The sequence below is a fragment of the Callorhinchus milii genome, unplaced genomic scaffold, assembly GCF_018977255.1.
Source record: "Callorhinchus milii isolate IMCB2004 unplaced genomic scaffold, IMCB_Cmil_1.0 Scaffold15, whole genome shotgun sequence".
In the NCBI taxonomy this organism is placed as follows: domain Eukaryota; kingdom Metazoa; phylum Chordata; class Chondrichthyes; order Chimaeriformes; family Callorhinchidae; genus Callorhinchus; species Callorhinchus milii.
Window position 1 is genome coordinate 12,343,614 of NW_024704756.1, and position 25,286 is coordinate 12,368,899.

At 39.5% G+C, this 25,286-nt stretch overlaps 1 protein-coding gene across 2 annotated transcripts in view; it reads left to right on the forward strand.

The window, feature by feature from the left end:
* aff2 (AF4/FMR2 family, member 2) overlaps positions 1 to 25,286 on the forward strand; it is a 182,574-nt gene that overhangs the window by 108,291 nt on the left and 48,997 nt on the right. For both annotated transcript variants that reach the window (XM_007892877.2, XM_007892886.2), the window contains exons 5-8: positions 2,390 to 2,476; positions 3,588 to 3,624; positions 3,864 to 3,915; positions 18,988 to 19,039. In XM_007892877.2, the coding sequence (XP_007891068.1) occupies positions 2,390 to 2,476; positions 3,588 to 3,624; positions 3,864 to 3,915; positions 18,988 to 19,039 (228 nt within the window). The remainder of the gene's footprint in view (positions 1 to 2,389; positions 2,477 to 3,587; positions 3,625 to 3,863; positions 3,916 to 18,987; positions 19,040 to 25,286) is intronic.

A 25,286-nucleotide genomic window follows, 5' to 3' on the forward strand; every position in this document is an offset into this window, starting at 1 on the left:
AAAACAAAACGTGAAAGTAACTGATGTGATTTTGCATTGAACTGCAGAATTGTTTCTGTGAATCCCTGTTTTTTATGCTGATGGTGTGATCCAGGCTTGCTTGAGTATCGATGCAGGTTGATTGAGTGAAGCTGGCCTCTTGATATCAGCACAGGACTCCGCAGCCAGATTTGTTTTCCTGTGTTTCAGTGTATTTACATTTTTAGTGCACGCATGTGTGCACATGTCGTATTCTGTGAGCAAACACAGACAGTTGTTCTAGTGAATTACAGGGTAACACAAAGTGTGGGCGTGATAAGTCATAGCGCTTTGGACAGCATGGTTGGCGGTGGGCGGAGGGAGAGAAGCAGAGAGATAGGATTCACATCAGGAAGGGTCCTGGCAGTTTATGGCATGTACTGTACTTTCAAGTGTGTCTTGTTTACATGGGTGTCGATTTGGATTTGCATAAATCCAGTGAGTTATACTAGGAACCAGAGGTCAGATTTGGGGTGATTTCAGAACATGCCTAAACCTCCGTTTGCCACTATAAGTGGAGCTTTGAAGAGCTGGTCAGGTTTGTTGTCCCTGATTACATTGTTTGTCAAGCGGTGGATTTGCATGACAGATCATTGAAATGCAAGTTCTGATGTCCAGCAACCTTCAGCCTGTGTGGGAGAAAGTTTTGCAGACATCTGTGTGAGAGATGGATTGTTGTTGCCAGGCCTGGCGACTGTCTTTGTTTTTCCAGCTCTGTGTTTTTAATGAAGCCTGTTTTTCTTCAGGAGCAAAGGTTCTTTGTTTAACCCCTTCCACAGTTCAGCTGTGATTTATGCAGTCACTCTCAGTGCAGCATTAAGTCCAGCCTGTTGTTTAGATATCTTTGAGTTAGGCAATAATGGATGGTGTGGTGTGTGTTTATTGTAGGTTTTAGCACACTAGGGATTTTTTTAGCATGAGGAGAAGTTAAGTGTTAAAATAAACCTTGAAGTACTAAATATATAGACAAACATACACCTTTAAGGTCACTGTTTTCTTTATCTTAAGAGTACACTTATTATTCGTGTTTTCCAATTTATTTGCTGCAGTTGATTGTGTAGCCTGGTGCCAGTTCAACGAGGATTCCCACACAACTAAGATTATACCATTTTGCTAAAATTCCTGTTAGAAAACTATTCATCAGATGTGAAGACGTGGGCAGGTGATTTGCTTCCGGGCTTTTTGACTGTGTGCTGGCTGGTGGGGATGACTCAAAGCAACATGAACCGACTTAGTCTTCCATTTTCCATACTCTCTCAAGGCAATTGCTCATCACCATGTCTAGCTAAGACAAAACTCTTCGGGGGCTCCTAGCAAAGACCAGGAAATTACCTGTTTGGGGAATTGCTGAGCTGCTGTTACAGAGATATATGACACAGCATATCTGTATACAAAGGCGCTGGCAGAACTTGCATTATTTGTTGAGATGCTGTTACAACTGTTACAACAGAGTTCTGTACCCGGTTTCACTTTCTCAATTAAAGTCTTTGGCAATGTTGAACAACTGTGAGTGCTGAATGACGCACTTTAATTTATACAGAACATAATTCAAGTTGTATCGGAATTTCAAAGTCTACCACTGTGTTTATCTGCCTGCGATGAAATCTGTTGTCAGACTTAAGCCATGACTAATTCCAACAGGAAGGACCAGCGTGGTTTATGCACTATAGTATACCTGCCAAATTGCAGGGGAATGCTTTCAATGTAGAGAGAGCCCAGTGCTGCAATGTGGGGATTTTAACCAAGGTTTTCTTGGATATCATGCAGGTTAATAAGAAAAGTTAGAAATGTGTTTAATAACACTGCACAAAGGCTGTGACTGAGCTCCAGAAAAGCTGTCTTCAAAGAACAAAAAGTGAATTTGGATTTTGGAGATTGAATTGAATTAGCCTGCAGCTAACACATAACAGAACACTTTATTCGCCCCCACATACCTAATGGAGCGTGGAGTACAGAGTATCTCATTTATGCAAAATGCCTGTGACAGCTTTGTGTCCCATTTCATCAATACATTTGCAAGAAATGGGATATAGCTTTTATTTAAATCTTTTTTTCTAATTACCGTAATGATAATTCTGTACGGCAGAAGTATTGGAGGTAAGTAGGCAGTACAATAATCATGAGGTATAACCATCACTAAATGCAATAGTATTTCACATGCCAAATGAATACAGTGTAAATTAAAAAAGTGTTCGATGGTGACTTGAGTTTGTCTTTCAATTCACGTTCTTACAGTACGTTTTTTTGAGCGGCATTCCGATTTATTGTTTAAACTGCATAATATTTCTTGGAAACTGTTCGTACGGTGTTTCAATGGCTTGATGTGATGTGACTGGGATTACAAGTGGATTTGTGAATTGTCTCTTCGCAGGAGATGACCCATTCTTGGCCTCCTCCACTGACGGCTATACACACTCCTGGTAAAGCTGAGCCAACCAAGTTCCCAATCCCAACGAAGGTAAGACCTCTCTCCACCGCCCCCCCCTTCCCTCATCCCCCCACTCCGCCCCCCTCCCTCATCCCCTGTTTTAAATCTAACCAGAGAGGCAATGATTAAACTGGCCAAATTCACAGGTAGTTTGTTTATTTGTTGTGAACCTAAAAAAGAGTGCAAAAGTTGATCGAGACATGTTGCCACATGTTGCATTTATATAGCGCCCCTCACACAGGGTAGCGTCCCAGAGCTGTACCCTGTGTGAGGGTCACTATATAATTGCACCTCACTCACTTGTCGCTTTCACAATCCTTAGAAAGCTACCAGGGTGAAAATCCTTTTATTGCCTTCCATCTGTCATGAACTGTTACTTTAGTCATAGGGGTTTAAATTGCACCTTCGCAAAATGATCAGGATGTGATACACTGATGCTGAATAATACAGTCCAAGTCAGTTTCTGGATGTGAGCAACACCCCAAAGTTGGCACAACCGCCTGTTCTGAAATCTGTGGCTTTGTTGATGTCAGTCATGGAGATTGAGAGATTCAGGCTGACCTTAACCGAAGTTAGACATTCTCACGAAAACAGTACTGAAAACAGTGGGATTTGATCTATCAACAGATTGTGTTAGTATCTGCATTGGCACTGGTATGAATGCTACTCATGATGTGAGTCTAGGGTGAAGCAATGCAGTTTTACAGAGCAAGAGGATTTGGCTGATCACAAGCTCAAATTGGTCACTTTGTGGCCAATTTGATCATTAATCAGACCTCCGTTTGTCCTAATAAATGAAGTATGAAATCCACTGCATAATGCGGCTTTCATATTAGCCTGCCCTTTGTAAAACCATGTGCTGTATTAACTGCTTCAAAGAGATATTGTTTGGGTAACATGAATGGGATATTCTTTCTGCATCAGCGTTCTTGTCAGTCTGAATTTTTATTCACTCTGTTTGAATTGTGTATTTTGTTCTAACTGCTCCAGGTAATTACCCAATATAAACAGAGCAACACATTGTCATTGTGCTCCGCTTAATTGCCTTACCATTATCATTCATTAATTTCTGAACTCACGATCCGTTTGGGCTGTACGGATGGAAAATGTGCTCTGAGGTGTCTCGCGTTCTTTGTTACAGGACTCCCAGCATCTGACCTCGGGATACAATGGGCAAAGTAGGTCACTTTTTTTTTGCTGTCTTTCAAGGCAATTTAATGCTGCGTGTATAATTAAACTTAATATTGGAATGTTAATTACACGGTGTCACACTCGGAAGATGGAAGAATAATTTCCCGATAAGAAAGTATTATGTGTTGTGGCATGTTAACAGCGGGATTTTTGAATAGAAATGTCAACAGCTGAGAATGGGCCTTGTGACACAGTGTCATGATGGTTGCATGCATTTTCTCTTCAGAGCGCTGCGACGTTCAAGGGAAGCCTCCGACAAAGTCAGCTCCGCAGAAATCGTGAGTACCGTTGCTCTTAATAAAATCTCACGGTGGGCTTCATGTGGCTGTGGTTTACCTTCAGCTGTTTATCTAACAAGTGAAAGCAGCTGGCTGAGAGCTTTAAGGTCACATCAATGTGTTTGGGCCTCAAAAGATTTATAAGGCCTTGTAATCCTGGTTCATTTCAAGAGAAGTTCATTTATCCTTCACGTTTGTCCTTCAATTTGTTTTTAAAAAAAGACAAGCTTTTATTCTCCTAATCCAGGTTGCTATCTGCTGCTCATTGCGCAAACACAAACCGAATAGAATCATAGAAGGTTATAGCGCAGGAACTGACCATTCATCCCATTTAGTCTGCATTGATGCATGTTACCTCACAGACTACCTAATCCAACTCTACTGACCCACTTGCTTCCCCCACCAGCTTCAATATTCCTCCTTATAGGCATCTGATCTAATGCCCTTTCAAAATAATTTATCGCAGATCAAGTAAAGATGTGAATGTTGTTGAAACGTCATGATGAAGTGAGATCTTGGATGCATATGTTGCATTACTGTCCACACGAAGTACATGGGTTGAGTTTTCATGTGAATCTTTAGGGGCAATTGTTATCCGCCTTCATTTTGCAACCACTCATAGTCACCGCAATAAGTTTGCAGTGTGTCAAACGGTAAAATACAAATTATGGAGCCTGGGTATGGGTAAATGAGCCTACGATATTAACTCGGGATGTATTGTGCTTTGGGATGGTGACTAACAGTCTGAAACACTTGCCCCACACAACCTTTGAATGCTGGAACAAGTCCCCATTCCCCTGTCTAGGTAGTTAACATCTGCACTGACACCGAGCTAGGGGTAATTGTGGAATCAGAGGAGACGGAAATCTTCCAAAGTGTTGTCAACAATTGGAATGGGTTTCCAAATAGGGTGGCTTTTCCTTGTCTGAGAAATGACAGCTATGGATGGGTCTATATTGTGATAACCTCCACATACTTCACCATCAGTCCAGCCACAAAGTGCATTTCCTCCTTTTAATCATCTGAGAAGGATCACCACTAAAATCTAATAAAAAAATGCTTCTGGTTTTGCCTTTCACCATCCACAGCCTCTATTAACCTGCACTTTAGCAGATGATGTTTTATATCTGTGCGTCAATGAAATGAATAACTAGTATGAAGTATACACAATGTATGTAATCATTTGGAGTTACAAAAGCTTATTAAAAAAAAGAACAGTAAATACATCTTGAAATCCAACTGAGCTTGCCATATAGCTGTACAAAATGACTTAATGCTTTAAACAATACAATATTTTAATAATTAACAGGCTGGTGCCTGACATTAATTATAGCTATGTTCTTCCAAGTTTAATTTTAATCCCATTTCTGCATTTGTACTATAATTTTCTGTTTCAGATTTCTTGCCAATAAGCTTTTATTTCAGTAGCAACACTTGGAAGTAAGAAATTCCTGGAAGAAAGCTAAAACTCTAAAACTGATCTCATTTCATTTTGGCAGCAGAGCTGCAGAGCAATTCTCCTTTCATCTGGAACGATTTTGATGTGAAGCTTTAGTGATAATTTGTCACTTTCAAAGTGATGGACCTGAGTGTAAAGTATTGCATTAGTCACTTTGAAACATATAGGTAGTTACTGTGGCATGGTTTACTCAGAGTAAATATTATAAATGACTGTTTATCAAGTGAGGTTTTTGTACTCTTAGCAGGATCAACTACTGTATATACATTATTTGAGACATAGTTAGATGTTCAATACCAGTTTTGCAACTTCTCAGGCAGTGGTACAAGTGAAAGAGTGTAAATAATCCATTTTATACCCTGCTTCGAGCCACATAAGGAGTTCAGATTAGTTCCAAATCCTCTGGCCATTCTGAAACAATCTTGATTCAGTGACCGCTGTTCCCACATGCAACAAAAGTGCTGCCACTGTAAGCTGGGATGCCTTCATACGGAAACTAAAAGTACTTCATGACAACTTGCCGGATCTCCAATGCAATCTAATTTTGGAGGCGAGTGCGATGCGTGTGACCTTATTTCATATTACACTGAACTAACTATTCATTCTTATTAAGGAATCCAGTTAGAAATTAGACTCCGATGTCTAAAAGTACAATTAGTTACCTTTAGTACCCGACAATTTTTTGCAACATTTTTGCTTTGCACATAAGTTCTTGTTCATTTGGACCCACACGTTTGGTGTAAGGAAAATGTAAACTGAATAAGTTTAACCTGTTAGCAATGAATGAGGAGAAAAGTTTACGTTGTATCTATTGAGAGACTGTCGCTACCCCCCTACCCCCACTGGGTGGGTAAGTGGCTGCATTATCTAAGGGCGCTTTCAGAAGGGTTTTCCCAGGGAGAGCAAGTCACAACATTTGGATTGTTTGAATTCCTTAAGTTGTACTCGAAAGCTACATCTGTTCTTAACCTAAACAGAATGGTTTCAGACCTATGCTGAAGTTATTCCCTCTTGTGCAGAACACTATTTCTTATTATACTGAACTATTCATCCATCATTCAAGACTAATAATGAGATCAAATCATCTGCAGACTAATCTATTGTTTATGTATCAATCTAATGAGAGGATTGATTTAGTGTCATGCCTTTTAATGCCGAGTAATAATTATTCCAACAAATGTGTACACACAGATCTTTAACTTGTTCACATCTGTGTCCTAACCTGTTTAGTGGAGCTGTTTTAACAATCCTATGTAGCAAGAAAAAAAAGCAGAAACTATCAATGATTTTAACAGGAAACTCAGTGCATGTGTGAGAAAGAATGGAATAGGGAGGTACTGGGAGGGTGGACTTTGGAGGTGAGAGACTCATGCAATATAAACAGCATGAACTAGTTGTGCTGAATGGCCTGATTCTGTGCTGCAGTTTCTCTATAATTCCCCCTTTTTTACCCGCTTTTTTTTTATCACCTTCCTCGGACACTGCGAATCTGCTCGGCGTGCAATTCCACAGTTTCCAAGCCTAGACTCCATAAAGCAGACCTCTCAACAAATATTATAACAGGACAGATTGTACATTAGCATTAGAACCAGAGTGCAATGAGTAGTTACTTATTTGCAAGTAAGCGATGTCAGCAGCAACAACGTACGTGAGGGCTTGGCATCTTATAAAGCAGTATGTCCAGAATAGGCAATGATGATAGTAGACACAGAGCAGGACTGTCAAGGTTTTTAACAATCAACTTTGATTTGAATGGCTTCACTAATGAGAATTTTGCTTTTATGAAGATCCCAACGGCTTCTGAGACCATTGATTGTGAAGTAAGGTTTTATCAAAGTCTTGGCAGGCTCGCTCTGTCTACCACCAACCATCATTGTTGTTCCAAATACACTGCTTTCTAAGAATCTAGAACCTTATTGTGCTGGGTTTTGCCAACAGAAATTTCCTTGTTGCAAGTAAGAAATTCACAGTCAAACCCAGGCTTTTCAGTGACACGGAGTCTCCAGTTGAAGGTTCAGAATAAGCTGAGGATACGGCTTAATGTCTATTATTGCATTGCACCTCATTATGTAACAGCTATTTAAAGTATGACATTTCCTGGCCTACCCATTGTAACCTGGAACCATTGTGTTCCTTCTGACACAGTGTTGAAAAGTCTCGAATGATTACAAAGCAGCAAATTGACACTTAAAACAGAAGGGGGAATAGGAAAGTACAGAAACGTGCGTCGCTTGATGGTTCAGCACCTCCGACTTGCACTCTTATAAAACAGCTTGAACACTACTCCCGAACCATTAGTTCTTCAGCAACCTTACAGCAATATGGGTGGGCACTTTCTGGTCTCGCTAGGTTGCATCTCAATCTCTCGCGTCGCATTGCCTGCAAGACTGGTGATGAGCAAGTGAAGCTTCTGGCCTGATTTGACCTTTAGCAATGGATTAAAATTCCCCAACTGGTTTCCATGGCAACCGTACCTAGAAAATTAGATCTTTGAAGGAGCAGGAAGAAACCTAAAACTCTTTGAGTAGCAATGAACTCTAGAAGAGGGTTGTTTCCAATTGGCAATGACATGTTCCTAATTGAAATAATCTGGTGAGCTTTGCCTGAGAGAAAAAAAAATGTTGTTTGTTGGGGGATGAGGGTGGGGGAGAAAGCTCCTTACTTACAAATGATGAGGCTTTTTGTAAAAACAGTGAAAGATCAGCCTTGATTAGAAGTGAAGCACCCTTTTTTTTTCCACCATGATTTTAAATCAGCTTAGGCAAGCAGTCTCAGGCGCTGATGTACAGACTGAGATATAAAAGGTGGCAACAGGCCAAGCTAAATAGTCAGGCATTTGGAGGCCAAACCCAGAAGACTGATGCCCTAGGCTAAACGTGCAATCGCAATGGTACCAGGGTCTGAATGGTGGCTGGCTTTAAATCACACGCTACCTATTACCAACTCTGTAGGAGACTGCACAAAGAACCTTTTGGAAGTACTGTGTCTGACCTCAAGGGTTATGGTCACAATTCATTCTGCAGCTTGATCAGGAGCTTGTAGCTGTGCAACGATAAACTAACATGCGTCTTTCATAAAGAACAAATGTAGAACGTATTTTAACCTACTCTGATGTCTGGAGTCGCAGGGTATGAAATGGAGACCTGCGTGCTGTATGTCACGAAGCAAACTGTGTGGACTCTTTCAACCCCCCCCCCACCTTTTTCAATATAAACTGAACTAAACTGGTTTCTGCTGCTCTTTTTTACTTATTTAAAGCAGGTTTTTCTTCCAAATCACTTCAATTTGTGAATTATGTGAAATATCGGGCATCATTATTTAAGGGAGCAATTGCACAAAAAAACATTTCTTTTGTTTGAAACCCCATCTTGAGTTGGTGGGAATCGTTCTTGATCTCTGACCTCCAGTAAGAAGACTCCAACAGTTGCTTGTTTTGATTGCTTTAAATCTCATTTTGTCTCTTTTTTTCTCTCTCTCTCGATTGCCACGGCATTTCAGTTCTATTTTTCCAATTTAATATTTTTCATTGACCTCGTTTAGTTATTCCAGGTTCCAGATCTCTTCATTATGGTTGATTCCTGCATATTTTGTTCGGCCACAAAATACACCCAGCCAGTATAACCTATGAAGCTGCTTTGAGACGTCTCGATGACGTGATAAGACGACTGTATCAAATGCAAGGATTTTTTAAATCTGTTTTCTCAGTTTGCTGGTTTTAGTCCAATTTCATTCCACAAGTTTCTGGCCTCGTTTCATATTTGTCTCTCCCCCCCCCCCCACCCTGTTATGAGATTCAAATTCTTCCAACACTGGGGTCTTAGAGAATGCTTTGGAGCTGATGCCGAATGTTGGCGTTTGCACCTGCAGCCTGATTGTGTTTCACAGGCAGCCCATGGGACAGAAGAGAGAACCGTGTGCTCATGTTGGTCACTCCAGCAGATCTGGAGGGAGGGAGAGCCCAGCTGGGATAAGGGTTCAATTAGTGCAACTTTAAAACTCTTTGACAGACAGGATTTTTTTCTCCTCCATATAAACTGAACTGCTATTGACCTTGATTTTTTGGGGGTTACTTTAGAATAATAATCCTTGCTTTTTGACATAACGCCTTTCCTGTCAGGAGGATGTCACAGAGCGGTTCATAAGATTTATTGTGGAGTGGTAGTGACTGTGTAGGTGACAAAGGGTTAAAATGTGTTAAAAAACAGTATCAATAATCTCCTTTTTGTAAATAAACTTGCATATTCACTCAAGAGTGAAGAGTGCCACATTTCAAAACCAATTTGATGATATTAATAATCCATGCATTTGATGAGATGACCTTATCGAGATGCCTCAAAGCGCTTCGTAGGATATAAAATATCCTGTAAAAGCACCCACAAAATATACAATCAATTCACTTTACAGTATATTCTGTGAAGCATTTTGAGATGTCTCTAAGGCGCTACATCAAATGCAAGGTTTATTATTATAAAGTGGATTGACTGTATTTTGTGGGCAAAATATGGCAGCCAATTGTTCACAGCGACACGACAATATCACTTACAATCTGAAACATAGGAATTATTTTTTACCCTCAATATTTGCCGCTCACAGTAACCAATCTGTTTCGATCGGCTGTTCATCTCCTGTGTTGGCGGCGATCCTTTCAGTGAAATCTTTCTCATGGCCAATCCCAGCTGAGTGGTTTAGTGCTGTAATTTTCAAATCAATTGATTGCATAGTGGGATTCTTCAGAACTGAAGAAATTCGGGCTGAGCAGAGGAGCCATTATTTCACCTTGTTGTGCCTCTAATGCTGTTCTCAGAAATCAATCACAGCCCCCCGTTTGCTCTCCAATCCTTTGCTTGTTGCCAGTGAAGGCCAGCTGATTGACTGCCTCACTTTTACAGCTCATTTAATTAAGGATTGTCTTTTAAACCGCGCTGATCTGCACTTAAAACATTTACTGACTTTGCACAGCAATTATTTTAATGCTTGATGATGCCAAGTATTTCTGGAATAAATATCCCGAGTGGCATTCGGATGAACATGCTCTCTACTCCGACACCACTTCAAGATCTGATGTCTGTCAACATTCTTTCAGCACATCCTCAAGAGCATTTCTTTTAATCAACAAGGGAACATCATGGTCTTTCTTGTTCATTTCCCTTGTTTTACATGCTTGTCTCCCATTTTATCTGGCATTGGCATTGATTTGTCGAATGCTATATTTTCTTTCCATTTTCACCTTCCCTTGTTCACTTGGCTTTTCTTTACCACCTTATAATGATAATAATAATATAATAAATAAACATTACAGTCCAGACTGACACTACAGTGTTAAACTAGGTTCCTGTTGCAGTCAGTATCTAAGTAGAATGGGACAGTAATGGTTCAACAGTGTCAATAGGATAAGTTAATGTTTTCTGAGTTGCCACCACAGACTTAAGATAACGGGGTGTAATGTGTGATGTTCACAACAGGATGAGAATCGAGAGTTGAGACATTTAATTTTGAAACTTGCGAAAGGCTTCTAATTTGTTCCTTCACAGAGTGATCATTTGTGAATTTCTGAACGTCAAAGAAGTTAACCAAATAGGATAAGTCTAAGCCAATAGGATAAGTCAACGTTTTCTGAGTTGCCACCACAGACTTAAGAGATCGGGGTGTAATGTGTAATGCAACCTTCCAAATATTGAACTGTGGAGAAATTTTCAAAGTAATGTCAAAGTGAGACCGATGAGCCCTTACCCTCCAAGGATGATGTACAATTGCACTTTTTTTTTGACGTGACTCACCTTATTTAATCTCCTGAGAGAGGTGAATAAGCACGGAATAAAATTTCAAAGAATGCAAAGCTCTGTGAAATTTCTCTCTGACCCTCAAAGAAAATTAAGTAAAACTCTAGGATTTTTTGACAAACATTAAAACCTATAATATTTAAGCCTAATCAGCTGCTTTCTGCGGATGACATTTTCATGATCCCAGAAGCACAGGGTTTATTATGTTCCATGTAAAATTTAATCATCCATGTGGAAAGCCTGAAAATCTCATGTGAAGGAGATGTTTGAGAATGGAGCTGGTGTCTAGTTTGGGAGGAGGTATGGCAAGAGGTGAGCATGGTTGAAGATGGACAACCCAATGAATTTGTAGGCCATAGTGAACAGAACCTTAACAGTATATAATGATGTGTACATTCATCAAATAACAAGATCTGCGACTGCTGACTTTCAGGGTATGAGACTAGCTAGGCGGAGGCCTCGCTAATGTAAACTGTGAACGGGTACAAATATTGGATTTTAGCATTCTTTAGTAAATTTATTTCACAATCAATAAAGATTAACATCAAGATGAATATTCTTGAACTATGCTAGATTCACCCTGTTTGTACACGACATTGCAAAAGCCCCTTTGATTGAATTACAACCTGTAACTCACTGCCAGCTATTTCTATCTGCCAACTGGAGGTGTCAATGGTTATTCTCTGAAGGAAGATAGGCAGGTTGGCACTGGGATATACAATAGGATGCTCTAATATTGGAATTTGTTGTGTTTAATGACCTGTTCTTTTGGTTTGAATTCAACTCCTAATGCCCATGTCCTGCTTTGCTTGTAAGTACTTGTGCTCAAATGGTTAAAGACAAGCTTAATCTTCTGTCTGTGACACAATAAGACACCAAAGCCCTCGGTCAGAATATTTGTAAAAAGAGGTTATTCAGACTGATCTCCTGCCTGTTATAAACTGCTATGCTGATGTGGCCTTGAAATCTCTTAGATCAAAGATTGCTCACTTAAGACACAAATGTCTAGAAGATGGTATGGACAGATTATTGCATCCCGTGTTTGAAAAACTTGTTCAGAACTATAATTTGTGACAGTGTTGAAACAACCTGCCAAAAGAAAAACTGGAGATTTTGAAGTTTATTTCCCCCAAAAAATTATTCAACCATGGATGAAAAGGATTCCAGAGCTCCGTGCGTTGTGTCACATTTCACGGAATGGATAACATTCCTTTACCCAGGGCTATCTTTTATGTAGAAAGTTGGGTCCTGCTCTGTTCCTGCTTGTCATGAGCCTCTGTGGTTGACATGGTTTCAAGCCTTTTGCAGATCTGTGAACTGATCTCTGAGGGAACAATGGTATTCTGCCACCTGACTAAGCGGGAGAAAAGTCAGAGGTTGACAGAACTAGAGCAAAGCATCAGTGGACAGCTCCAGAGGAAGTCTAGTGTGTATTCAGAACGAGGTAAATAAGTGAGAGAAAACAGTCAACTTATTTGCTTCACAATAGCAAATTGACCTAATTCCCAGCTTGTTTAAATTCACAACTGTCAGAATGTTTGGGAACTTTAAGGACACGAATATATATTAATAAATGGAAAAATGCCTGGAAGGGTCACAGTCAAGTGTTTGGGTTTCAGTGCGGTGCGGTAGGTAATTAATGTTGACATGGTTCATTTGTGGATTCAGTTCGAAGCTTTTTTTTTAAATGATTTCCATAACCTCCAGTGATTTATTATTTTATGTGAAGAAAACCGCAGGTAATTTGAATCCCTGTTTCAAATGGTGTTGTATAATTTTTTTTCACATGGCAGAACAGTGTCTGTTTTCATGTTCTGTGCTTGTTGTGGATATTTTGAAGGAGGTGAGGGATTAGAAAAAGTACTTGTTGGCTTCATCTTTCTATTGTAGTTTTATGAACTGCTCGTTTCAGGGTAATGATGAAAGGGTGGAAGATGGATAATGAGTTTCAATGCCTGTTAATGTTATCTAGATAGCTTTTAGATTTGATTTTGCGATCTCTTTTTGCGATTTTGCATTCTTTGACATAAGCAAAGAGAGGATTGATAAGCAACCTCCCACCACTTTTCTCTCCCTCTCTTGCCATCCTATACAAATGCAATTTTGCACTGTATTGTATCCAGCTATCAATCACCCTCTCTGCTTGCAGGCCAACCTTAAACGAGCGCCCCCTACTGCATATGCGTAGGACGTCTCACCCTATTCACTCTGTTCATTAAGTATAGCAACATGTTTGATGTGTTTTTATAGAAAGGAGTAGAAACAGAATCCCTTCTAAGTTTGAATGCCTCGTTAATGCCGAGTTTGTTTGTTCCTGTTTGTTGCTCATTGCTGTAATCAATCACTTGTTACATTTTAGTTCTCACCACTTGCTTCACTGGGGATTTCGGTCCTATATGTTAAGCAAGGTTTTAGTGCTTTATGAACACAAGCAAAACAAGGTCATCTTAAGGGATATGATTGATGCTATTCCCACTTCTCTGCTATTAACATTGGAGAAGCTGAGTACAATAAGCTATTTACAATTTTAAACAAAACCTGTAACCCATTTATTTATTATAATAATAATGCTTGTATTTGATATAGTGCCTTATTACATCCTTGAGACATCTCAAGGAGCTTCACAGAATGCACTGTAGAGTGTAGAGACTGTGTATTTTGTAGATGAATTCAGCAGAACACAATAGCGTCCCACAAACAGCCTTGAATTGAATTGCCAATTTTATCTGGAGGATTGTTAACCAGGACTCCAGGAGAAACTCCCTTCTCTATTCCAACAGTACAACAGAATCTGAATATCTGAACCACAAAAACATCTATAAAAACAATATGGCTTTGTACTTCATAGACATGGGTTTAACATCTCCTCTGAAAGACAGCACCTCTGAGAGGTGTATAAGCCTAGACTGTGTGCTCAAAGTAACAAAGTGGTCCTTTAGCTCACAACCTTCTAGCTCAGAGGTGAGAGTGCTACCAACAAAGCCAGGTTGACAACTAAATTATTATTCACGTGTTTTAACTATTTTCTTCCTACTTCCATTTTTGGTTTTCCCTTTATTCTTTAAGGTCCAAGTATAGACATATTTTTCCAGAACACAAAAACATCTATAAAAACAATATGGCTTTATACTTCTTAGACATCTTGATCTAGGCACCCATCTCTGGATGTCTGTTGCTGGTTGCAGTGTTTCAGAAGTGGCTCAACTTGACACATACTTAGATATCTGAGTATCACCTCCCCAAACATTCTTGCTCCTATGTAGCCCGAGTATGAAGGTACCTGTCCTCAACAATGTTACTCAATAGGCACTCAATCAGCTTCTGAAAGGAAATGACAAGTTAACGTCGCAGATTTGACCCTTCGTCAGAAACAGCTCTGCTAATGAAAGGTCACCCCAAAACATTGAGCCGTTCTCTTTCAAGCACCAATAAAACATCTCTGAACTCTCAGCATTTTCTGAGTCGATTTCAGATTTACAGCATCTGCAGTTTTATTCCGTTCCATATCTCCTTCAGCGGTTTGCCTGACATTGTGGGGGAAGTCACCTTGTGGGAAAATTAAAAGCATGACTCACGCTGTACCACTCTTTGCCACATTATTTATGAAACATTTGTAAGTGCAGCATTGGCATTTATGTGTGACAAGATAATGTCATCCCTCAAGCAGACGAGTTTCCAAACTTTGGAATAAACCAATATAAATGATCCACGTATTTTGCCTGAGCTTAGTGAAGACAACAAAAAAAAATGGATTTTATTACACATGAAAAAAAATTGATGTAACAGCATAGAATCCATTTTTTGTGTATTGTCCACTGATGACAGTTGTGTGGGAATTGATACAGAACATGAGTGTACAAGAAGCAGGTGTGCAGCTCTCTTTATTGAATCCTTCTGACTGACAGTTAAAGTTAGAAGTCCCATGTGAGCCGACCAATGCTTTAACAAGAAGCAATCAAGTGTCGGATAGGAGGTTCACTTAACATCTAATTTTGCAAAAGGAAGCAGTCTGCAGATATTCATGTAAGGCATTTCTTTGTGGACCTTTGACCCTCGTTTTTGTCCCCAGAGTTTGCATAGTCTGTTACTTCAAGCAAACTTTTAACAGAGAGCCTTCACAGGAGACTTGCACATGGGCCAAGCTGGTCTCCCACAGTCTCTGCTGGTAAATCACAGGCTGAGTGAAATGGGAGAGGACATTGTGAAGCTGTCAAGCTGAGGGAAGTTAAATGGGCTGAAGTGATAGCTCATGTTAACACTAGCAGCCATCTCTGTCAAACAAAAACCTAGTAGAGGACATTTAAAAGGCAATTTGGCACTGTTGGGTGGTCGATTAAAGATACAAAAAAAAGAAAAATAAGGGCAAAGGATAGCCGTGATTGAATGTAAAAATCTGGGAGATTTTAAATGAACAGTATTTTTCTCTCTCTCTGTGACCTCTGTTAGTGCGAATGTCATCATTCCCCATGTAAATGCAATGGAGACAGGTGTCTCTGTGAGGTCTGGGTGGATATGTGTTTGTGACACTCTCCTTGTTAACATCAGCAGATCCAAAGAAAATGATCTTCTTTTCCTCCTCCCACCTCTTCTTTTATGTCTCACAGCAGGTAGGCATTTCACACAGGGTTGCTCTATGATTTAAAAACGCAGAGCCAAGACTGAAAGGCTGGGGAAATACGGGTGGGACATTCACATCTACCCTAATGGGTCGATTATTTTAATGTGCGACACTTCCCTACTCAGAGTCAATTTTCAGGTGCTTGTGATATGAGATTGTACGGTATAAGCCCGTCATCAGAAAGATCCAAACACAAATATTAAAAGCCACGGCTGGAAGAAGAAGATTGCAACCAGCCTGTTCTCGGATATATTTTCAGCGATTGAAACAGTTTTTTTTAAACAAGAAAAATAATTGTATTTAAGCAAAATATTTTGAGGTGGGTTTATTTCACATCAGGACAGTTTGTGACCATTAGATTTATTTATGACCGTAATCAGGTTTTGTGTTCTATCTTGCTCGTAGTAGGCAATGAAAATAAAAAAGGCACTTACCGATGGTGAGGTAGCTGATAAATAACTGCATGGTTACCTCGCTGTCTAAGTGTAATTACACTAATTACCTCAATGGAACCAGGACGAGTCCAGCAGGCATGTGCTTTTGCTGTTCCGATGACAAGGCAGTGCTGGTAGGTTTCTTGGCAAGAACTGGGCTGACACAGGGAGCAGAGAGATATTTCCAGCCCTAGTAGCTGGCCTCCTTCGTCAAAATCATGGCAGTCAGTATCAACCTGTTCTTCACAGGATGAAAGCACACAGCCAGACTGTGATCTTAAATGACTACAGTTCAGTTGATTTTGTAACCTTAATCTTCTGTTAATTGTTTGGTAATGAGTGGTACTTTAGCCTCAATCCTACCTTGTGTAATTAAATTAGAAATCCCTCTTTAATCCAATCCTTTCCCTGCTGCGTAAAGCTAAAACTAACATTAGATTAACTCGCAAACATTTTTTTATTTTGTACTTACCAGTTCGCTTCCTATCACATCAGCCCTCTAGTTGGTAGCACTCTCACCTCTGAGAAAATCGTGTGAAGTGCTTTGAGATGTCCTCCCGTCACAAAAGATCTTACGTAAAGATTATTACAAACATGTCTTTTCCAAAGCACCATCAATGTGCACAGCACCCCCCCCCCCCCCCCCACCCCAATGTCGTGACCAAATCAGAACCAATAGTTTTTTTGGATAAGATCCGTTAATAATGATTGGATTTGTTTTGCAATGATGCATCCAAAAAAAACACTTATTATGATACATTTGTCAGGTGCTGAGTTACAATCCTCTGTTTTGGTGTGTCCAGCCACTGTTCTGTCAGACGGAATGGATTGCCTTACCTGAGAGAATCCTTTCTCATTATTTGCTATTTTCTACCATTCCTTTGATCCTTTTAGTGATCTGGCAGAGATTTTCAGCCAAAGTAGACATTAGCTTTGTAAGCTCTGTCTATTGAAAAGGCAGCAAAATGTGTGTCATGAAATCTACAAAACATTCATGAAAACCTATGAATGCCTGAAATGCCTTGACGCTGAAGTGCCAGACTTGTCATTTTGTTAGCATCAATGAGTAGCACCCTTATTGGCGAGCGGATAGTTCATAATGCTAAAGTACCTTAATAATCCATTTGAGGTTTGTAACTAGCAGACCCCTTGAAAGTCACCTCCGGATTGCGGAATTTCATCTGCCCATCACATCAACAATGCAAATAAATCTTTATTTTGCACGAAGCATCGTGGTTTTCTCCTCGTACAGTAGGGTCTAAAAGGCGGCGATTTCAAACAGGATTTCTTAGTAAGAATTCTGAGTTACAAAACGGGTTTCCTTCCTGTAACTGATATCACTTTGTGATCCGATTCAAACTGCTTTCAGAGTGGCGTTCCCACTGGACGTACTCTTGGTGGCTGGAAGGAAACCCTCTTTGTGATTTGGATGCTTATTAAGAAATTATCAATTATTATTATAATTGTCCCATTTGAAATTGCTGACTTTTAGACCTTAATAGCAAGCAGAGCGGAAATGATTGCTCTGTGCACAAGGGAGATGCAACGTTTTCTGGGTGCTGTTGCCAGTTTCAGGATGAAGCTTAGAAAGTCAGATAGATGTATGTGAAATGTCAGCATTACAATGGCAATTCATTTGTCCTTTCCTCTGTTGACCTCGGTTGCTGATGCAAAGTTAATGTCAATTTAACAATGAATAAATTGTAGTTAAATGTTGTTTGGAATTTTTTTTAGAAAAAAGCAATCTTCTATAAGGCACACTTGGAGCTGAAGCATTGCCAACTGTTTGAAAAGAAATGACAGCTCAGTTGAGACACATGAGTCATTGCGATATTAATATCTACTGAAATAATATTTTAGCATTTATTTATTTAGTGAAGACATGCACTAATTTTGCTGATGTGTCATTATGATCTGTATTTTATTTTACATTTCCAAGGTTTATTGCTCACTAATTTATTTGTTAAATAAAAATACTGTGCAAGCCATTAACCTGCCAGGAGATGTGGCAGAAATACCTGAATTTGAATGAACCAATTTACAGAAAGGCAAATCGTATGCTAATGACATGACATTTTAAAGTAAAACTAGAGAGGAACTACATGTTAACCGTGTAACATACTAGTGCTGTCCGACATGGGTCAGATGAAAATCGAATCCAGAATCTTGCCTTGATCGCCGGTGTCTGTTCATTGCAAATCAGCTAATAATGTGAGACCTTTTATATGAATGTTAGGAAAGCTTGTATGATTTTGTGCACTCATAGTTATGAGTTATGCAAACCAGATAAAAATGATATTTAAAACACCACTAAGCACGTGCGGTCAGTAAATAAGAATACATTGACATTTTACTCCCTGCGTTTCATTTGATTAGAACTCGCACACCCAGACTCAAAACATTCATTATTCTACTCCTCAAGTTTTCGTGTTCAGAGCAAGCATTTCCCCTGTTCAGCCTGTTTGTTTCTCCTGGGCTTTTATTTGCTCTATGTGCACGAATAACAAGGAATCGGAGCCAGGAATCCTGAGCTCGGGTGGACCACACATACTAAGCAATTTGTACCAAGTTGTGCTCCTAAGGATTCTGCGGAGCTAAATCCATGAAAATGCAGGACCTGTGCAGAACTGATCAGGGAAAAATTACTGCCTTCTTTCTGGCTCTCTCAACAGGCATGGCACCCAGCTGTTTGCAGCCTTTGCACCCCTGCTCGCAAGACATCTGAGTAACACTTTAACCCACGATAGCTTGCGCTTACTTTTTATTTATTTTTTCTTGCAGGATGCTGGAGGATGACCTGAAGCTCAGTAGTGACGAGGATGATGGTGAACAGGTAAATACTATTGTGAAGCTCCCGAGCAGCACTTTCTAATTGACAGTGAAGCAATTCTTGTTCGGGGGGTAGGGGGGTGGGTGTCGGGAGCACGAGCAATGCACACAATCCCCAGCTCCTCGAATGTCGGAAAGCAAACACAACTGTCCAGTGGCATGCTGCGATTGGTTACAGGATCTAAGAGCAGCACGACATGGCCTTTCCCTGGTAAGCAAAATCGATTTCAATGACAAACAGTGAAACAAATTGCGTGATCTCTCTGGCTCTGTGTGCCCTGTGTAAACATAACCCACGGCGTGGCCTCAGAGCAGAAATCATCTTCTGTTTGAGCACAGGCAAACTATCTTTCCGTACACTGTAGGAACACAACAGCTGAAGTGTTCTCAGTGGGGAAAGGGCACGTACGTTTGTTTTGGGGTGGATTTTTAAAATAGCAAAATATCGCTCTCAATGGAGCACAGTCTCTGCCCATCTGAATTCCAAAACTTTTTTCTTCATTATGATTGCATCTGTGAAACACAGATTGGAACAGATATATAGTAATCGATTCCTGAAAGTAGGTTCCAAGGTTAGAACCTACCCAAGCGTGTTAGATGTTGCCATTCATCTTAAAAGTAAAATTTGAGGAGTTTATAAATGTTTCCTGGACCTCAGTTGTATTTGTTAGCTTACTCACAGTTTTGTCTGTTTCTCCGATACATCCCTGTTTTCTCAGACATATTTTGTAAAATTAAATGACAATGTTGTATGGTATGACAGAGAACTGATTACGTGGATCTCCCAAAAGTCATGATTCATGTTCTGTAGTAGCTGGGAACTCTACAATAGTTCTTCAACAAAGGTCCGATTCATGTGTGAGCCTGTACTGAGGGTTGAGAGATACACATATCTATTCAAGCCCTGCATTGCACTCCTATACTGTGCTGACGTATCTGCAGTGTGCTCATCACTTGGTCAATGATTGCTTGTGCACAATCAACGTGTATGGATGTGTTCATGTTCCACATTGTGAAGTTCACATTGTATCCTAATAACAGTCACCTCCTTAATGCAGTAATTCGCAGCAAACCTCATTCCCTTGTGGATGTCTGGCAGATCCCAGTGACATAAATGTTGAGAGCAGTAGTGGCCTTTAGCAGCAATGGTGATGGATTGTCCCTGTTGGTTTTCATAAAGTAGGTGGCAAACCTCAGTCACTGATTCCTTAGTGAACTTAAGCCTTCTCAAGCACTGGCCCTTGTGTCTTGTCTCTATAACTGTCTGGGGTAGTACCTGTTGCAACGTGTGTACTTCCAATTCCCTCTGTGCTCCTTGATCTCTCTGTTCAATTCAAGTTGGATAATCTGGACTACGCCCACAACATCTACGTGCTGCTTGAGAAAATGACTCTCAATGCTCTTCTCCTACTCTTCAGACCTGGAAGTAAATAGTCCCTGTCTCGTGTCTCTGTGGAATGCACCAAGGGAATCTCCTTAATGGTCTTAAAAATACTTCTATGAAGCTAAAAATTCTCTTGTTTCTTTTCCCATTTGAGAGATGTGAGTTCTGGGAGTGGCACTGAATAATTCATCCACACGATTTCCCAACAATCTTCCTCCTTTCCGCTCGTTTACCTGTTGGCCTAGATTAGTGAGTGGGGGTTTCACTCAGCTCAAGTTGCTTCCCCAGAGTAAGGAGCAGAACCAAAGGCTGCATTGATACATGTCCCAGTGACCAGTTGAACAATAGAATTAGCTGTGAGACACAGGAGTAGCCCTCTGAACGAATGAGATGTAAAAAAAAGCTTCGAAATAATTGGAGAAGAATAAAAGTCTCAACTAAAATGATTTGTTTTTCTATCTCTTTTGTTAGTCCGCTCTCATCTACTAAGCACTGTTGCAGTTTCGTGCATCCCAAAACTGCCGTATTTTAACCTTGATTGTTTCGACGATTGACCCTCAACTTTTGATAGTTACTGGAACCTCCAAGCTATGTGGGCTTCCCCAAGTTTAAAGTTTTAGTTTGCGCACTGTGCTGTTGAAATCAATGCAGACGTCACAGTAAAAAAATACTTCATGACAAGCGTAGTAATAATTACTGTAGAATAAATATTTAATAATTTTTAAACAACTTTACACTGCCTGCCTGTCCGCCTTGCCTTCTCGTTAATACATTTATACTTGCCCAATCCTGCGCACTTCTATTTATTTTAACTTCACTCCCTTCTATTCAATCTAAACAAACTTTTTTGATGAAGCATAAATTTTAAGCTTTTCCTGTGCTACTGTTGATTTTACCTGCAGGAACCAAATCCAAAATTCGAAATGTGTGCTTTCTTGGCTAAAATTCAATGATAAAATTCAATTCTTCAGCCTGTTAAGACCTAGAAATCTAAACATTGATAATACTATCTTACACACAATCAGGTCAGACTTTGATGTGATTTATTCATGTTGCCTATAGACCTGCTGTGATTCAGTGGATTTGTTTTGTTGACAGAAAGATAATGCACCAACAAGATAGCACTCTGGTGACATAACAAATGTAAATACAGTATAAGGGGATGTTTTACATATAATTTTTTTAAAATGCAGGAATATTCGGGCTCTAATATTCTAATTATCTGGTGCCACTTTTATTGCAGCTGCAACTTATCAGTATGTTCCAACTTAATTAACTTTAAGAGACTTTCCTATGTATAATTAAGAAGAGCCAAAGTTGGAATGAACCTTGTCATCCCTACACAAGCTGCAGCACAAGTCTTTATTGTAAATGACATTTACAATGGCTCCAGGAGCCCTATTAAATGCACATTCCTCTTTTACTTATTTGCGAGTTAGTGTAGAACTTAGAATTATAGAAAATCAAAGGTTAAATCTGGAATCAATTTTCATTTATTACTAAGAAGCTGTTATTGATGCAGTGCTCACTGCTCTGAAAATAGCTTTTGAACATAAGCTTTTGTTGACTTCATCTAATATAAAAAAAATTCACAAGTATTTCCAGCTGATTCTCTGAGAATGCAATTTTTTTTAATGTAACATACAAGTGTCATTTAAAAAAAAATCGAACATATTATCATAAAACGTATTTGATTACAAAAAAGAACCTTGCAGCTTTAAAAAGAGATACCACGCTCAAGGTAAATTGTAGATGACTGTTGGCTTTGAAGATCAGAAGAAAGCATAAATCAATTTAATTATAGTCCGCATCTGTTCTTAAACTTTACTGTAATTCACATCGATCTTGCTGGTTTCCTCCTGCTTTGGTGAATGTAGCAACAGAAGAAAACCTTTAAACATCCCCTTTCTAAATGTATATGTGCCATATCATTAACCTAACAGAAAAAAGCTGTGGCACAATGGGCAGGGTAATAGTGTACAGACACACATGGAAATAGTACACGCATGGCATCCTCAATGTATCTTCCAACTCCAAAATGATCGAGCTTGACATCTGCAAAGTATTCTTGCACAAGGAATACATCAGCTTTATTTGGTATTTAATGGGCATTGCAGAAAACACAACCTTTTTTTCCCCTTCATTTCATATATGTAACCACATTCGATTTTACAAAAAACATTCGATTTAAAAGTAAAATAGGAACAGTGTCCAAAAAACTGAAATGTTGTGGTTCCAAAGACCCATGTTTTCTATGATTAAATTTGCTTTAATTCTGAACTTAGCCATCTTTTAATTTGTCTCATTCATGGGAGAATCATGTGTAACGTGGTTTTGAACGCTGAGGCAGCATTTTGGAAGAAGACACTGATCAGGCCTTTGGCTGAGTTCCGGGACTCAGTAATAAAATGCACGTAGGGCAAAAAAAAATCACCTTGGAACTTCCCAGCTTCTCCCATGTAACCGACCCCAAAATTGAACCTATCAAATAAAGTCCAATAAGATTCCAAGAACATAGTAATGCATTGACCACTTGTAACTGACATCTTAAAAGTATACTCAAGACTTGATAAAAAGTCCTGCTGCCAACATAAATGCTTTGGAACTGAATTGATAGTGTTGAATTAGGTGGATCTGGTTCATTAAGACGATTGGCTCTCAATGGAACACCAGCAATTGCTGCCTGAAGCTTTTTAGTTTTGTGTTCGCTTTTCTATGTGGATCTATATATATTCTGCTGCAGTGGTCCCTCATTACTTATTTGAGGATAGCTTTTTTTAATAAAATCATTAGTTTGTAGTAACTATCATGTTTTACAACCGACAGTGGTAGGGTTAATAGAATTTACCTGACAAGAACGACTCGCACAGTTTAGCCCCAGTTTCAACCCAGTCCCTGATCAAGCTCTCGTTCCTCTTGCAGCTGGTTTTAGGTCATGCAAATTTCCAGGAGTTATATTTTCAGTGGAATTCAACAGTTTGCCACGTCTGCCTGAACTGTTTCTGGCATGAAACCTGTTCCAGCAGGGGTGTTGTTCTGAGGTGGAACTAATTTAGAATGAAACATTTATTTCATTTGCGTTGGACATTAAAAATCCTGGTTTTGTGGTCTGACCTCTTTGTTTCCAGTGTGAACAAAGTGCTAAGCAGCGAGTTGCTTTTAATTGTCAAATAATAGGATCATTGGCTCTATTAAAACGCTGCAGTAAGAGCTACTCACAATCTGTCAGCTTGGAGTCAGAAGAGCACTGGCTTGCCTGTTAGGCTCGATGTGTCTGTCCAGCATTGGAAGATCTTTTTATCAAGGGCTTCTTAGACAGCTATAACACATCTCATGGTGTCAGTCAAATAGTGGAATTGGTAGCATTGCAGAAGTGTCTATGATTGAACCATTGTCACTTCTTATTCCTGGGTAAAGGAAACAGGGAAATAAAGGAGGTATACCGCAAAAAAAATGACAATAAAGTAAAGAAAAACTTTGAAAAGTTTTGTCACACAGATGGCTATATTCTTATTTGGTTAGCTAACTGACATACAATACAAAGAGGGAGATCTTTCTTTTGCAAACCTTCTCAATTTTAGACACATCTGTTGTAAGTTTTATAGTGCCCTTTCATGTTGAAATGTTACAAAGCAGTCATCGACACAGTGATCACAGGCAGTCATCTACACAGTGAAGTCACTGTTTTGTAGGCAAAAAGGAGGTAGCCATTTGAGGCAGCAATTTTTCACAAACAGCCTGGAGTTGAACAGCCAGACCCATTTTGTCCTGGAGGGTTATTGACCAGAAACTCATGATTATTAACATTTTCAGGAGTAAGGCTAGAAACTGGAGCTGTAAGTGGAGTAATATTGGTTGCTGATAACTTAACTAACTTAAGATGATATCTAAGTACGCTTTTTAATCTTTATCAGGTGCACTTCCACTGAAATTGATTTCAAGATGTGTCTGCCCTAGCGATAGGATAGAGCTAGATTACACAGCAGGTTTAGAAAGATTTCCCAAAAGCCGAAGGTGCTGGTTTTATTTGTAGCTAATAAATGGAAATCTTGGTAATCTACTACACCAGCAGCTTCATCTGGATAATCACAGAAGCTCTTCAACAGATCACACTAACTAGTCACTGAGTAGCCAAACTGGTTATCAAGCGGAAAAAGCTAATCAGTTGCTGTCAGTTACCTACCGTAATGAAATTGCTCACTTTGGCAAACAAATAAAGAGACAGAGACTTAAATGTACTTTATTAATGAATTATTGATTATACATAATGTTGCAGGAGCAACACACACCCATGGTGCTATTGATTTTTGCAATAGGTGTCATTCAATTGAACTTATAAGAAATAAATTGGACATCTCGTGAGTATGGATTTGTGTCAGTTGAGTGGTCAAAGGTTGGTGCGGCACTAATTGATTTAACGTGAAGAGTCCATCATACGGTACACGGGATTTACACCCGATTAAATGGATCCCATTGAAAAGAATCATACAAAGAAGTGATTGTGTGAGGCAGCAAAGGAAACAGAGCATTAAACCTAAACAAATTATTGCACAACTGCAAAATACAGCAATGTCCAGGGGACTCAGCTAATTAGAAATTTAAAAAAAACAGTGTTGTGCAGGCACTGTTAAATTAAACTGCCGTATCATTGGCAATTATTTGGATCAAACCCACATTATCAATAAAATTGTCAGATTATTTAAAAATAAATATGAAAGAAAAACAACAACAATGGCAAAGCACCAGGTTGGCATTGACAGCTCTTGTTTGCACTGTTGGCAAATAATTAACAATTCAGTTACTTTCTGTCTTTGGTGCCATTTCTATTGTTGGAACAGTCTGATAGGCCCAAAGGAACTGAGCTGGA